The 15,219-nt window shown below is 35.3% G+C and overlaps 1 protein-coding gene across 1 annotated transcript in view; it reads left to right on the top strand.

Moving 5' to 3' along the window:
• Positions 1–15,219, top strand: part of Sptlc3 (serine palmitoyltransferase long chain base subunit 3) — a 148,627-nt gene that overhangs the window by 40,011 nt on the left and 93,397 nt on the right. Inside the window, exon 3 of the mRNA XM_063248687.1 lies at positions 10,130–10,312. Within this exon, the coding sequence (XP_063104757.1) occupies positions 10,130–10,312 (183 nt within the window). The remainder of the gene's footprint in view (positions 1–10,129; positions 10,313–15,219) is intronic.

Genomic DNA, 15,219 nt, shown 5'->3' with positions numbered 1-15,219 from the left:
ATTTAATTACATTTCTCAAATAAACAGTGAACCCAAACACTTTTCATATATTTATTTGGCATTTGTATTTCTTCATCTGAGAAGCATTTATTCATCTCAGATGCCCAGTTTTGGATTGAGTCTTTGAATTTGGGGGCCTAATAATTTTAATTCTTTATATGTTCTAGACAGGAGTCCTTTGTCTGAAGGACAGTTGGCTAAGATTTTTGTTCCAATTTAGGGATTTTCTTTTCACTCTGTTGGTGATTTCTTTTGACATGCAAAAAATGTTAATGAGATGAAATCTCAGTTGTTGATTCTATGAAGTATTTCCCACGCAGTTTGGTTTCTCTTCATGAACGCTGTCTACTCCTATATCTTCAAGATTTTTACCTACTCTGTCTTCCAGCAGACTTAGTGTTTCTGTTTTAATATTTAGATCTTTGATCCATTTGACTTTGGTTTAGTGCATTGTGATAGACATAGGTCCAGTTTTAGTTTTCAGCATATAGAAAGCCAGTTTTTCCGGCACCATTTATTAAAGAGGCTGTCTCTTTTCCAGTAATCATGTTTGTTTGGTCCCTTTGTCAAAGATAAGGTGGCTGAGTGTGTTTGTATTTGTGTCTGTATCTCCTAATTTTTTCCATTGATCTTCAGATCTGTTTTTTTTGCCAGTGATAGTTTGTAGCATAATTTCAAGTCAGGGACTGTGATACCTCCTGCCTTGCCTTTGTTTCCCAGGATTGCCTTTGCAGTTCTAGGTCTCTTCTGGCTCCAGATGAATTTTACAAATAATTTCTCTAAATCTGTGAATTATGTTAATGGTATTTTGATTGCATTAAATCTGTATAACAATTTTGGGAGTGTGACCATTTTCACAATGTTTTTTTTTTCCTATCCATGAACAAGAAATGTATTTCCATCTTCTGAAATCCTCTTTGATTTCTTTTTCAGAGTACTGAAATTTTCAATGTACAGATATTTTATTTCCTTCATTAAACTGATTCCTGAGTATTTCATATTTTGGATGCTTTTGTGAAGAGTGTCATTTCCCTAATTCTCAGTGAATTTGTTGTTTGTATGTGGGAATGTTATTGATTTTTGAGTGTTGATTTGTATCCAGGTACATTTCTGAGTTTGGTTATCAGATCTAGAGGACTTTCAGTGGAGTTTTGGGGGACTTCTATGTGGAATATTATATCATCTGCAAATAATGATAGTTTAACTTCTTCCTTTCCTATCCTTATCCTTTTTATTTCTATCTATCTCTGTTTCTCTCTCTCTCTCTCTCTCTCTCTCTCTCTCTCTCTCTCTCTCTCTCTGTCTCTCTCTCTTTCTCCCTCCCCCATGCCCCGGTCTCTGTCTCTTTCTCTCTCTCTCTCATCTAATTGCTCTGGCTAATGGTTCCAAAACTATATTGTATAGCAGAGGTGATAATGTGATAATGGATATACTTTTCTTGTTTTTGATTTTAGGTTGAAAGCTTTCAGTTTTTGTCCATTTAATAAAATGCTGGTTGGTGGTTATCATTTATGACTTTTATCAGATTGAGATAAAGACCATCTACTCTAATTTTCCATAGGGATCTTACCATGAAAGAGTGTCGGATTTTATCAAAAGCTTTTTTCTGCATTTATTGAGATGATCATGTGATTCTTGTCCTTGGCTATGTCAATATGGTGTATTATGTTCAATAATTTGTATACCTTGAGCCATTCCCACATTCCTGGGATGAAATCCACTTGGTCATGGTGTATAAACTTCTTGATGATTCATTGCATTCTTTTTGCCAGTATTTTATTGAGGGTTTTTATATCTATGTTCATTAGGGAGACTGGCCTGTAGTTCTCTTTTTTGGTTGGACCTTTCTCTGGTTTTAATATCAGTATAATATTTGCTTCCAAGAATGACTTAGGGAGAATTGCTTCCCTTTCAAATTTCCTGAGGAGTTTGAGGAGTGTTAGCATTAAGTCTTCCCTAAACGTCTTGTAAAATTCTGTAGTGCATCCATCAGGACCTGGGCTCTTCTTTATTGGTAGGGTTCTAATTACATTTTCAATTTTATTAACTGAAATTGGATATTCAGAAGTTTTATATCTTCTTGATCCAGTTTGGGTAATTCAAACAATTCTAGGAATCTGTCTATTTCTTCTTTATTGAACCTATGAGAGTAAAGGTTTTCGAAGTAAGTATTGATGATCTGTATTTTCACATGAACTATAATGATTTCACCATTTTTATTCCTCTTTGCATGAATTTGAGCTTTTTCTTTCTTCTTTTTTTGAAAAGGTTGGCTAGGTATTTATCAATTTTATTTAATTCTTTCAAAAAACCAACTCTTTGATTCATTAATTTTTGTATTGTTTTCTTAGTCTCTTGTGTTAATTGCTATTCTGATCTTTATAATTTCCTACCTTCTGTGGAATTTGGGCTTAACTTGCTCTTCTTTTTCTAGAAGTTTGAGGTATAGCATCACATTATTTATGCTCATTCTGTTTTGCTGATGTAAGAATTCACTGCAATAGATTTCCCTCTGAGAATTTCCTTCATTGCATCCCACAAATTCCAGTAAGTTGCATTTCATTTTTGTTTGATTGTATATATTGTTTAATATCTTCTTTAATCCCCTCTATGACTCATTGGTTATTTAGGAAGATATTACTTAATTTCCATGTCTGTATAGAGTTTTTGCAGTTTCTTTTTTCATTAATTATCATTTTCATGGTGCTATGGTCATATAATATGAGTGAGATAGTTTCAGTTCTTTTACATCTACTTAAGTATGTTCTGTGGGCTAATATATAATCTATTTTCTATTTTAGAGACTGCCCCATATGCAGCTGAGAAGAATGCGTATTCTGATGTTGGATGAAATTCTCTATATACATCTATTAAGTCCATTTGTTCACAAGTTTGATTCAGGTCTATTATTTCTTTGCTGATTCTGTGTCTAATTAAACTGATCTGTCCCATTGTGACAAATGGTGTTAAGGTCTCCCATTATAATTGTTTTAGTGCTTATTTGATTTTTTATGTGTATTAATATTAGTGTAATATAGCTAGATTCTCCCATCTTTGGTGTATATATATTTAAGATTGTTGTCTCTTCCTCCTGAAGTTTTTCACTAACTATATACATAGTGACCTTCTTTGTCTCTTTCAATCATTCTTGGTTTGAAGTTTACATTGCCTGCTAACAGAATAGCTGTCCCTGCATTTTTGTGTTCCTGTTGTGTAAGTATTATTTTCCATCCTTTGACTTTCAGTCTATGAATTTCCTTTTGAGTTAGATGGGTTTCTTGTATATAGCATATGATTGGATTCTGTTTTTTTACCCATTCTGCTAGTCTGTTTCTTTTAATTTGTGAATTGAGGCCATTTATATTAATGGTTATAATGTAACCATTATATAATGATATATACTATCTTATTTCTGTCATCTTATCTTTTCCTGTTGGTTCTTTACTTTTCCCTTATGTTTAATTATTTACCCTGCTTGGTGGTTTCTTTCAGTTGGTGTTCTTGAAATTGTAGTCATTTTTGTCTCTACCTACAATACCTTGCAGTATTCTTTGTAGAGTTGGTTTGATGGTCATGAAGTTCTTTAGTTGTTTTTTGTTGTGGAAGTATTTTATTTTTCCATCAATTTTGGAAGATAGTTTTTCAGCATACATCAACCTGGGTTGGAAGATGTTTTCTTTTAGGATTTGAAATACTTCATCCCATGCTTTTCTTGACTTGATGGCTTGTGTAGAAAAGTCTGCTCTGATTCTGGAGGGCTTTATTTTATAGGTGATCTGGGTTTTTTTCTCTAATATCTATTAATATTCTATTGTTATGCTGGATTTCTGAGATCTTGATTTTTATATGTCTGTGTGTAGCTGTATTTTGTTTATGGCTAGTTGGAATTCTAGATGCTTTACTTTTCTGCATGTCAGTTTCTTTTTCCATGCTTGGGAAATTTTCTATTACTTCTGTAAACAGTCTTTTTATTTCATTTGTATTGACTCCTTTTTCATTTACACCTATCAATATATATTGTTTTCCTTTGCATCATCTTGCAGTTACTGAATTGTTATTCCCTGGTTCCTTGTTAATTTTAAAATATCTTTCCTGATTGCTAGCTGCAATCTTGTCTCCAAAGTCTGAGTGTTTTTCTTCACATTCATTCAAGTAGTTTTGCCAGTTTTTAATGAAATTTTTGATTTCCTGGATATATCTGAATCTGTTTAATGCATTCTAGTTCTTTCCTACACTGCCCACTTAAGGTTTCCATCATTTTCCAATGCTCTATTGCTTTTTTAATTGTGTCTTCTTTGGATATGCTCAGCATTTCTTTCATTATGTTTATTATTTCTTTTTACCTGAGAGACTATTTCTTTTTTTCTGAGAGACTATTTCTGATCTGATTTCTTTTGCAGCTTTATTGAGTTGTTTCTTTACTTCAGGTGCTATGGTTTCAGAAATTTCAGGTGTATGACTTATACTTTATTCTATATTCATGTCTCCTGGACTTGTTTGGGATGGGCTAGAGGCATAAGATTGCAGTTTGCTCTTTCATTTCATCATTTCTCTGTATTGCTCCAGAGTGGCCAAATGCACAGTCCCAGTTGCTTCCTGAATTGGTGTTGGTGGCCTGCCCAGGAGGGGATCTCCTAGATGTTCAGAGTTGTTGTGTGGGGTCTTTTCATGCCTTGTGTGGTGAACGAGCACTCTTCATCTGGTTGGGGTCACAGGTCATGTCTTTCCTTGGCCTTGCATGACACATTGATGCTCCCTGACTGGTTGGGGTCACTGGTTGGGTTGTTCCAAAATTCAATGCTCTCCTACTGGTTAGGGTTGCAGAGCAGGTCTTTCGTTGGCCCTCCGTGGCACATGGATGCTCCCCTGCTTTGTTGCAGTTTCAGTTCTTTGCTGTCATCTTGCTTTGAGGTCGGGTTACTTGGAGGATTAATTTCTGCCTAACTGAGTAGCATTTCCTTGGCACTTAGAAAAAAGCTGTCTTCCAGATCCAGGTGGATATTTGGACATCCCTTAAGTGAGATCACTTTTTAGGGCATCATGATTAAAGTGAAGCGAAAGGAAAATGCCCTTCTTTGATTTTTTTGGAAGGTATACTATGCCCTAAACACTTTAGGGATGGAATTTGTTGATATTGGAAGTAAGACTTTCCCTAGAGGGCAGGCAGGAGGAAGTGGGGATGAGTCTTTCCACTTCCACGGAAGGTAAAGTCACTATGCCCTTTTCTCTTGTCTTGAGCTCACTTATTCCTATAAACACAAAAGTTCTGGAAGTCTACATGCAGCCCTATGCTAAACAGGCTTCTTTGAACACCAGGTAACCAGTAACAGTTGCTAAACTAGGAGTTTCTACCCACCTTTCTCCCCCAGAGTGGGGATAAAGAGAGACTTCTTTTTCTGATGTGAGCATTATAGTTATAAACTTCTCACATTGGACTGTTTCATTTTGTCCTATAAACCTGGTATGTTAGCTGGTATTATTTTTTTCTTTCTTTTATTTTTTCTTGTGTGTGTGTGTGTGTGTGTGTGTGTGTGTACGTGTGTGTGTCTCTTTTTGAGACTGGGTCTCGCTAATGCAGTTCAGGCTGGACTTGAGCTCTCATTGTAGCCCAGGCTGGTCTCAAACTTGCAATGATTCTCCTGCCTTAGCCACCTGGGTGCTTGTGTGCCTCCACACCCAGCTCAGTATCATTTAACTCTAGTAACAGTCTTAATTCTTTTGTGACCTATTAATTATTCAAGAATGTGTTGATTTCCATATGTTTGCATAATTTCCATAGTTTCTTTGGTGGTTGATTTCTAGTTTCATTGCATTATGATCTGATAATATGCATAGTAAAATATTGATTCTTTGCATTTATGTAACCATTCTTTACAAGCTTGTATGTAGTCTCTTTTGGAGGAAGTTCCATATGCTGCTGTAAAGAAAGCATATTTGAATGCTGTCAGGAACACCAAACATATATCTACAAAGTCTAGTTATTTAAAGCTTTGGTTCAACTCTAATATTTCTTTAGTCGGGCATGGTGGCTCACGCCTGTAATCCCAGCAGTTGGGAGGCTAAGGTGGGAGGATCATTGGGAGTTCGAGGCCAGCCTAGGCTACAAAGTGAGTCCAAGGCTAGCCTGAAACTGCATAGAGAGACCCTGTCTCAAAAAGACAAAAAATTTCTTTGCTGATTTTTTGTTTAGTTGATACATCTATTTGTGATAGTGGGGTATTAAGGTCACTTACTATATTTTTTATTGATGTTTATCTAATATTTTATGTTCATAGTATTTGCCTTATGAAGTTTAATGTAGATTTGTTTATAGCTGTTATCTCTTCCTGTTCAGTATCTCTGCTAACCAACATGCAATTTCCTTCTTAGTCTTTCATGATCAGTTTTGCTCTAAACTTTATCTGAAACTAGGATAGTTATTTCTTCTGGTTGCAAGATACATACATTTAGGTTGAAAATGGTTTTCTTTTAGAGCTTGAAATGCTTTATTTTAACTTCTCCTTCCCTTTAAAATTTGTGTTGAGAAGTCTTTAATTCTGATGGGTTTCCTATTATTGCTTTTTCTCTAACAGCTTTTAATATCCTGGTCTTGTGTTGGATCTTTGGTACATTAATTATTATATCACATGTAATAATTTTTTCCTGATCACAGGTAAATGAGTTTCTATATTGCTCATTTATCTGTGTGTTAAATTATTTTTCTGTATTTGGAAACTTTTCTGCTTTGCTTCCATAACAGATTTATTTATGCCTTTTGTGCTATTTTCTGATTTTTCACTAACTCCGTTTACTCTTAGTCTTCTTTGTCTCATCTAGCATCTATTGGATTGATTTTTCATGTTCACTTGCTTATAAAGTATCTCTCATTAATTAATCACTAACTTTGGCTCTGACTTCTCGGTCTGACAATTCACGTTGGTTGCTTCACATTTGGCCCATGCTTTCAGTCATATTTTTAAGTTCCTGGATTTTTCTTTGGAACTTGTTTATGGATTCCCATTCTTTTCTATGCTAGGTATTTTATGTTTTGCATCTCCTTCTTTAGCTATGTTAAGGTTTTATTAGTGTCTTTTCTAGACTTGCAGATCACTTGTTTCATTAAGATCATTAACTGTTTAGTTGTGTCTTTTCTGAATTCACCAATTCATCTCTTTTGTTACTTGCACTGTTATTATTTCAGATATTTCTGCTGCTTTGGCTTTTTATTTCTTTTCCCATGATTCCTTTTGAATCAGCTTTGGGACACTGGGCATGTTTGGAGGCATTCCATTGTTTTGTCTTCTCATATTTCTGGTTTGTTTGTTTGTTCATATTCTGTGCTGAAGTTTGCTGCTTAACGATACTGGTAGCTCTTTGCAGTGACATCTTCTGGATGTAGCTAACTATTGGCCTTTTTTTCTGTCCCATGACTAAGCTACTTCCATTTATTTGGGAGAGGAGATTGCAGCTTATTTGATTCTGTAGCTGATTCTTTGCAAATGAGCCCCTGAATTGTTCATGACCCCCTGGCAATCCAGATATTGTCACACAGAAAGCCATTTGATAGCATTAACTATGTCACATTGGCCATAATGGTGAAGTTAGTAATGACAATAGAATCATGTATAAACTAGATACTGATAGACCCCAAGAACCACTCATGAATCACAGTTCACTAACTTAGAGATCTATGATTTTAGTATAGACACTTAGGCAGTCCCAATTTTTACTTCCAGTAAATCAAGGACTAGTGTCTGCTGGGTGTAGATAGTGTCATACCAGCACAAGAAGACTACTGGACTCAAAGATCCAACCCCCTCTGAAGATCATGCCCACCAAATCTGCCCTCCAACCACAGAATGAAGTCTCTGCAACCTTCCTAGTTTGAATTTGAGTTTCTCAGGGGATTTTAGGGGATCTATTTCTAGCCTTCACTCTTTCTGAGTCTGTCTTCTGTGGCTATCTCTTATCTGCTTTCTACAGTAAAGTAACACTTTGATCCTGGAATAGAACTGTCCTCCAGATCTTGTCCTAAATTTGGTCAAAATCATGTGGCTGTTACTCTGCCACACTGTGAAAAGGAGAACGGAGGTGCAGAACCAACTAGAAGTTGGCAGTTTGACCTCAGTGATGCACTGAGCTAAGTGTGGTTTTCAGCAGTTTTCTTTTAACAAAATGATATTAATAGCAAAATACTCACCTACCATATTTTTTTCCATCTATTTTGTGACTTGGAGACTTTGGGGAAGTAAATCACATTAAGACCTCAAAAAGTACTGCAACCCATACAATATAGAGGAAATGAGAGCAGCATGCTCTGGAAGAGTGTGTTGGTTGTGGTGATAATGAAGACTAGGAAAAAAGCCAAAGCAACATTTCTAATTAACATGATCTACTTTGGTGCATCACTCTCTATGTATCTGTAAGCTAAATGTGACAGCTATGTTTAGTTGTCAATTTGAACAGATCAAGAGACAGTGGAGTAGTGATTGGGTAACAGGGGCATTATACTCATCAGTGGATTCAACCACTGATGTTCATAGTTGAATGGCTGAATGTCTTATTAGGATGTGGGGCTCAGTAGAGGGGTCACTAGGAATGTCATCTGGAGGAGACATCTCTTACTGACACTCTTCCCCTGTGCTGTTTCTCACCATGAATTAAGCAACTTTGTTCCACCTGTCCCTTCTGGCATGATGATTCTAGAACCAACCAATCATGGACTGAAACTTCTGGAACTGTGAGCCAAAATTAAACCTCTTCTCTCTTAAATTGTGAGTGTCAGGTATTTTGATAACAGCAACAAAAATCTGGTAAATAAATTAATGCATTAAATATTAGTATATATTTAATGCTTTCTGACACATTACTAAGAGTTACATAATCCAAGTGATCAAAACACTTTTTATAAATCAGTTTTTGGAAATGAAGAATCTAGGGGACATATACTGATTAAAAGAAATAATGAACTAATGCATAAATGTTTGTGCTTTAAGTAATTTATTAAATGTACTAAATAAATATCAGCATTAGCAATAATTTATTTACTCATCCACTGAGCAAACATTGATAGAGCTGCTGTATGTAAATCAGTTAAACAATAATCAGAATATTTGATGCTAAAAGTCTACTTGCCATTGGAACATTAATACCTTAAAAAAAGAGAAAATTTTTAAATATTTATTGAATTGGATATGCAGAACAGCAGAAAAGCAATATAATAACACCTATATGACTTCCATCTAGATTCAACAGCTAATATTTTCTCATATTATCTTCATATGTCTATGTAATTTGTCTGAATAATTTGAAGGAAAAATTACAGCTCATTACTCCATCATTTAATATGTCGGTATAAGAACTGTAAGGATTAAAATATCACTTTATGTAGAGTATTACTTTCTCTCCTAAAAAATTAATTATTGTTAGTAAGATATATTTTCAATCCACATTTGCATAACTGCAAAACATGTTTTTCACATTTTTTCACAAAAAATTTTTTAAATAATCCAGTGAAAACACATACTACATTTGCTTATAGTTTCTTTTAATCCCTCTGTAATTGTCCTTTCTTTTATAAAGATGGACTTTCTGAAAGACCCAAATGTCAGATAGAAAGTGATACATTGTGGATTATGGTGTTTTTTCATGATGTCATTTATTAGATTTCTCTGTTTTTATATTTCTGTTTAACAGAAGCTATATAGACGAGCTAAAGTAATTTCTGGTTAAGTGTTTCATACACAATGCTGTTCATTGATTATTACAAGACAATAAAAGTTCCTCAAGGCTGGTTGTCCCAACATTTGTGATATATTTTGATTAACTGGTTAAGGTAATGACTCCCGTAATTTATGGGATTACATTTTGGCACCTTACTAATGCTCTGTTCCTCATTACCGTCTCATCTAATGGTTTGAATATCTTTGAGAATTTTTTTCTTAAATCAATTGTTTTATTATAGGTTATCAAACAAAATTCACACTTATGATATCCTCTTCAATAGTCAGTTTCCAGTTTTTTCCAACCAGCTTTTTCAATCTTAAGTATATTCCTTAAAACTCAAAGGATAGAAAGCAAAAAATGTTAAGTACCATAGTAAATTTGTCATGGAAAATGGCTAACCTTGGGTTCTCTTTTGTATTTTCAGCAAAATGGAAACTCACATCTTTATGCAAAGACTATTGAAACCTTCGAGGAACCACCTCTTTATGCTTTGGTTACCACATACATGGGATATGGAATTGCAACGCTGTTTGGCCATTTAAGAGATTTTTTGAGAAAGTCAGGAATAGAAAAATGCAATGCAGCTGTAGAGCGAAAAGAACAAAAGGTACGTGTATGCATCTCCCAGGGGTTCTGTCAATGTCTACTGGTCCCCAAAGTATTCTCAGAAGTGGCGATGCAAAATGATATGGTAGAACTATGATACGCTCAGGAACTATGCAGGGTCACTTCCATTCATCTCCACCCACTAAACCCATCCCATTGTGTTCTTCAACTTGTTTGTAATTATTGAGCAACTAATTAGTAATTGCCAGATACTAAAATAATTATAATGTAAGGTTTTCCTATACATTATAATGTTTAATTTATATCATAACCTTATGAGACAAGGATTAAGATATTTTAAAACTTAAAAATTTCAATATATAAGAATAAGAACACTTGAGTATGTACTCTGGTCTTCTAACTGTAGGTTGAATGATTTATATGTATTCCATCCTGAAACAGGAAAGTAATTCTAGTGAAATATTTCATACTACAGATGTATTGCACTGGATAATGCTTCAGTGTAAGAGGCTGTCCTGTGCATGGTAAGAATTTTAACAGCATCCCTGTTCTCCACACACCAGATTGCTCGTTAGCACCAACACTCCCACTTTTAGTAATCACAAAGTCCCCTAGAGGTTTCCAAAATCTCACTGGGTGCTAAACTTCTTATGATTTAGAAACACTGATCCACTTACTTTTGATAGTTAACCTATAAAAGTCTACACCATCTTGTTTTTGCACAGAGCTGAAGGACAACCTGAAAAATATTCAAAGATCTACAAAGATGCCATATTATGATGTTTTCCAAATTGGTTTTAAAAACTTAGGATGCTATGAATTTATTTCAAAAAATTTCTTTGAGATACTTTGAGTATGAACATGGATCATTCCATGTGATAGAACCTTGAGCACATCTATGTAAAGAATATAGGTGAGGTACAAGCTTCAGTGTAACAAGAGAGCCACAGATCTGTAACTTAACAACTAGTACTCAAGAAACAAAAATATATTTTACACTCACTTACCAGTGAACAAATTGCACAGAACGATTCTTTCAAAGTGCTTTTAAGCCAAAAGTATGCCTTCAGAAGAAAATCAGGCTTAGTTTTATTATTAGACCCCCTCTTGCTGCTAGCAAGCCATACGTGCTATACCAAGTAATAGGTGCCAATATTTGTAGAAAAATAAACAAAGCCTGCTATCAGAGAGGTCTGATATGCAAACTGACTGACAAGAAATTCATTGTTAAAAGATGATATTGGAGAAGAGAGTCATGTGTCAGAGGGACCTGTGTTCTATGACTCCTCAAGGATACCAGAACCTGTGATTCTGGAGCAGCAGTTTACAAGTAAGCGATACAAAAGGGAACATTCTCAGTAAGGGTACTGAGAAAGAGTACAAGTCAAATTCTTCCTGAACATTTGTTTTACACCAGACCTGTACCGTAATCTAGTGATAAAAATATAAGCAAGTTAGCCATAGTGTGTGTCCTCAGGAAGCTAATGATAAAAAAAAAATCAACAGAGTTTGATAAGCAAGCAAGGCATCAAGAAAGAGAAAAACTTCTAACTAAATTCGATGTTTATTGAAACCATCTTAGAGGGACAGAAAATTAAATTAGGATCTGAAGAACAAGCAGCAAGGCAAAACATGAAGCAAAAAAGGGTGCGGGGTTCTTTAAGAAGAAGGAACATGGTCCAAGATGGTTCAGGGATAAGAGAAAGTAACGTATATTCAAAAAACCAAAGATCAGAGTGGAAGCAGGAATATTAGAAGCCACCTGGAACCAGACTATAATTTTTTAATGAAACATAGAAATTTAATATAGGAACAAGAGAAGGCCCTGAAGTAGTTCGGTCAGAAAAATGCAGTTATAGATGTAGAAAAAGGTCATTCTCTCTGAACTACTGATATGAGAAATGAGTTTCAGAAAGACAACATAGACCCACAAAAAAAATCTGGATGGGACTGGTGGACTGCAACCAAGGGAGGGACAACTGGGCGTAGTGCTAAGAAATAAAACCAAAACATATTTAAAAGAGAGAGTTAAATATGATTTAATTGACCTAGGGAATTAGAGAGATGGAAAATTCAAGATCATAACCAGATTTACGACTTGAGAAGCTATGTAGAAAGTGATATTACTTATTAAGATGAGAAATACAGAAGAAAGACCAGTTAGAAGAATTATTTTTGGTCAAATTGAGTTTGAACAATTAGCAGCTAAATATACAGATCTGAATCTCTAAAGAAAAGGTTCAGATGGATATGGTAGCATAGCATACCTTCAGCAACTAGACATAAATCTAAATCAAAAATGTAGACAAGATCTCCCAGGACTCATATAGAAAGAAAAAAGAGAGGGGATGAAAAGCAAACAAACTCCTGATAACTGAAAGATGTCAGGATGGAATCCAATTCAAGACAAGAAGAAAAGAGTCAATCTATTAAAGTTTATGATAGTTCAGAAAAGGCCATTTGCACTTGAGCTAAGCAATAGAATAAATGGAGAATGATCTCTTGATCAAGTCTTTGTGCTTAGTGTATGGCAGATGAAAGAATACAAACGATCCCAAATTACTGCTTGGGCAGGCACATAGATGGCAAATGGACATGTGTCAGAAGAAATGATCCTACATAAACAAATGGCAGTGATGGCAGATCCATCAAGGCCCTCTATTATCTCCCAGAGAACTCTGAAGTTCTAATTAACTGAAATCACTATATTGCTTGTGATTGGACTTGGCAATTCACAATCTAGTCAACAGACTGACCCTTTATCCTTTTAATATCACCACTACTAGTTCCATATTTCTGACAGTATCCTTTCTTTATATTAATAAGCTACCTGAGATGCATCTTGGACTCTCTTGCTCAAAATTTGGTTGCTTCACTATGGCCAGACCTACTTAAGAATTTAATCCATTTTGATTTGGTTTTTGAATAAGGGAAGAGATTAGTGTCCAGTCTCACTAATTCCTGTATAGATACCTAGTTTTACTAAAGAGTTTGCTTTTTCCTCATGGTGTGTTTTTGGTATATGTGAAAGATCAAATAGTTGTAAATCTACAAATTTATTTCTAAGTTCTCTATGCTATTCCATTGACCCATTTGTCTGTTTTTCTGCCAATATGATGCTATTTTGATTATTATAGTTTGTAATGTATCTTGAAAAGCCCGGTAATATCCTCTCATTGAGAAAAGCCTATGAGTTACTAAATCCATAACTACTTGTCATCTTTCTGTGAGGCTTCCCACCTCTCAACACTGGGGCATTGCTGTCGCTCTTCCTTTTAGTTTCTGCTGCCCAACATGCAACACAGCCCTGTAGGTACCACTACTGCTTCTTACTTGTTAGCCCAATATGAGGAGGAGGATGAAGGGATCTGACTTCCCAGTTGCTCACCCTGAGTATCAACTTGCCATCACTCCTCTCTCTCAAGGAGAAGCTGCCCTACAGTTAATTTTTATCCACCCAAGTTTAAGTTTTTTGAACTGTGATTTCCTCAGGTTTTGTCTCTTATTCATTAGATATTATTCATGTTGTGTCGTTTGTGATTCTCCAACATGTGTTATTTTTTGGCAGCCCTTTGAATTATCTAAAGATCTCTGACTTCATTTTGTTTTCTAAATGTCTTTTTTTGTGTTATTTTATGGGACTTTTAGAGGAGTGGTTGAGTACACAAGTACCAAGACTAGTGCTTTTATTCAACCCCCATCTGTGTTAGTTTTTCTTTACTAAGACAAAATGCCCTTGGAAAAAACAACTTAAAAGGAATAAGAGTTCTTTGGACTCACAGTTTCAAAGATTTCAGCCCATGATTACTTGGCCCCATCACTTTGGGAAGAACAACGAGGGAGGAAGAGCAAATCTGCCTGCCATATGGGGCAGGGAGGAGGAGTGAGGAAGGGAACAGGGCCTCAGTACCCCCTAAAGGATGTGCCCCCAATGACCTACTTCCTCCACCAGGCTCCACCTCCTGAATGTTCTGCCATCCCTGAATAGCTCTGCAGGGTGGAACTGACCTTTAACAAACAAGCCTTTGCAGAACACCTAAACTCTGACCTGTTAGACTATCTAATCTCTTACAAATTCAATTTAGCCACCCTTCCTTTGAGTTCCTCCTGCCTCAAAGAACTGCTTTAAATATAGTCAGCCTTATGAACAAGAAGAAAAACCATAAGGCTATTTTATTATTCTGAGGTGCATGGTAGAAGAAACAGCTATTTCTATAATCACTTTTATTTTTTTATCGGTACCGGGGATCGAATTCAGGACTGCCTGCTTGCAAGGCAGGTGCTTATGCTGCTGAGCTAAATCCCCAGCCCCGAAACAGCCATTTCAAAAAATGAATAATAACATCAAATGAAATATTAAGTGAGAACAGAAGTATCTGTGTAGACACACAAGAATAACTGGTATTTGATACTGACCCATTTCCCTCCACATAAGGCTATGATTTTATTTGCTACTGAAAAGGGATGTAGCTAATTTGATTAAGTAGGGTAATGCTCCCAAATTTGGCAACACTTTTTACAATTGGTTATGGATATTTTCTTTTCACTTCCTTATAAACAGCAAGCTCTGTAGCATAGTTCATTGAAAAGAGTACTGATTTTTTTACATGGTTATAGTTCTCAATTTGTGCAGTAAAGTTTTTAACTTATAAATCTTATAGAGAAATATCTATCACACTTGGAAGATTAAGTTATCGTTTATAGTTTAGAAAGATAGTAAAAGAAATATTACCACATTGGGGATGAAACAAAACCATTTTTGAGGAAATATGTTTAGGTTTAATTTAGCCTTCCTTAGACTTTAATTCCAAAAATGATTGTGGGTTGATGGTATGGTATGTCATATTTAGCCATTTGTGTCACGAAAATAAAATAGACTAGTGAGTCAGCCAAGTGGTAAATTAAATTCACAGAGAGAAAAAGATGCATCCTATTGCAATGGTTATA

This window comes from Cavia porcellus, unplaced genomic scaffold (assembly GCF_034190915.1).
Source record: "Cavia porcellus strain 051 isolate PalLab524CR breed Dunkin Hartley unplaced genomic scaffold, mCavPor4.1 scaffold_5, whole genome shotgun sequence".
Classification (NCBI taxonomy): Eukaryota; Metazoa; Chordata; class Mammalia; order Rodentia; family Caviidae; genus Cavia; species Cavia porcellus.
This window is presented reverse-complemented; position numbering and strand designations above follow the sequence as displayed.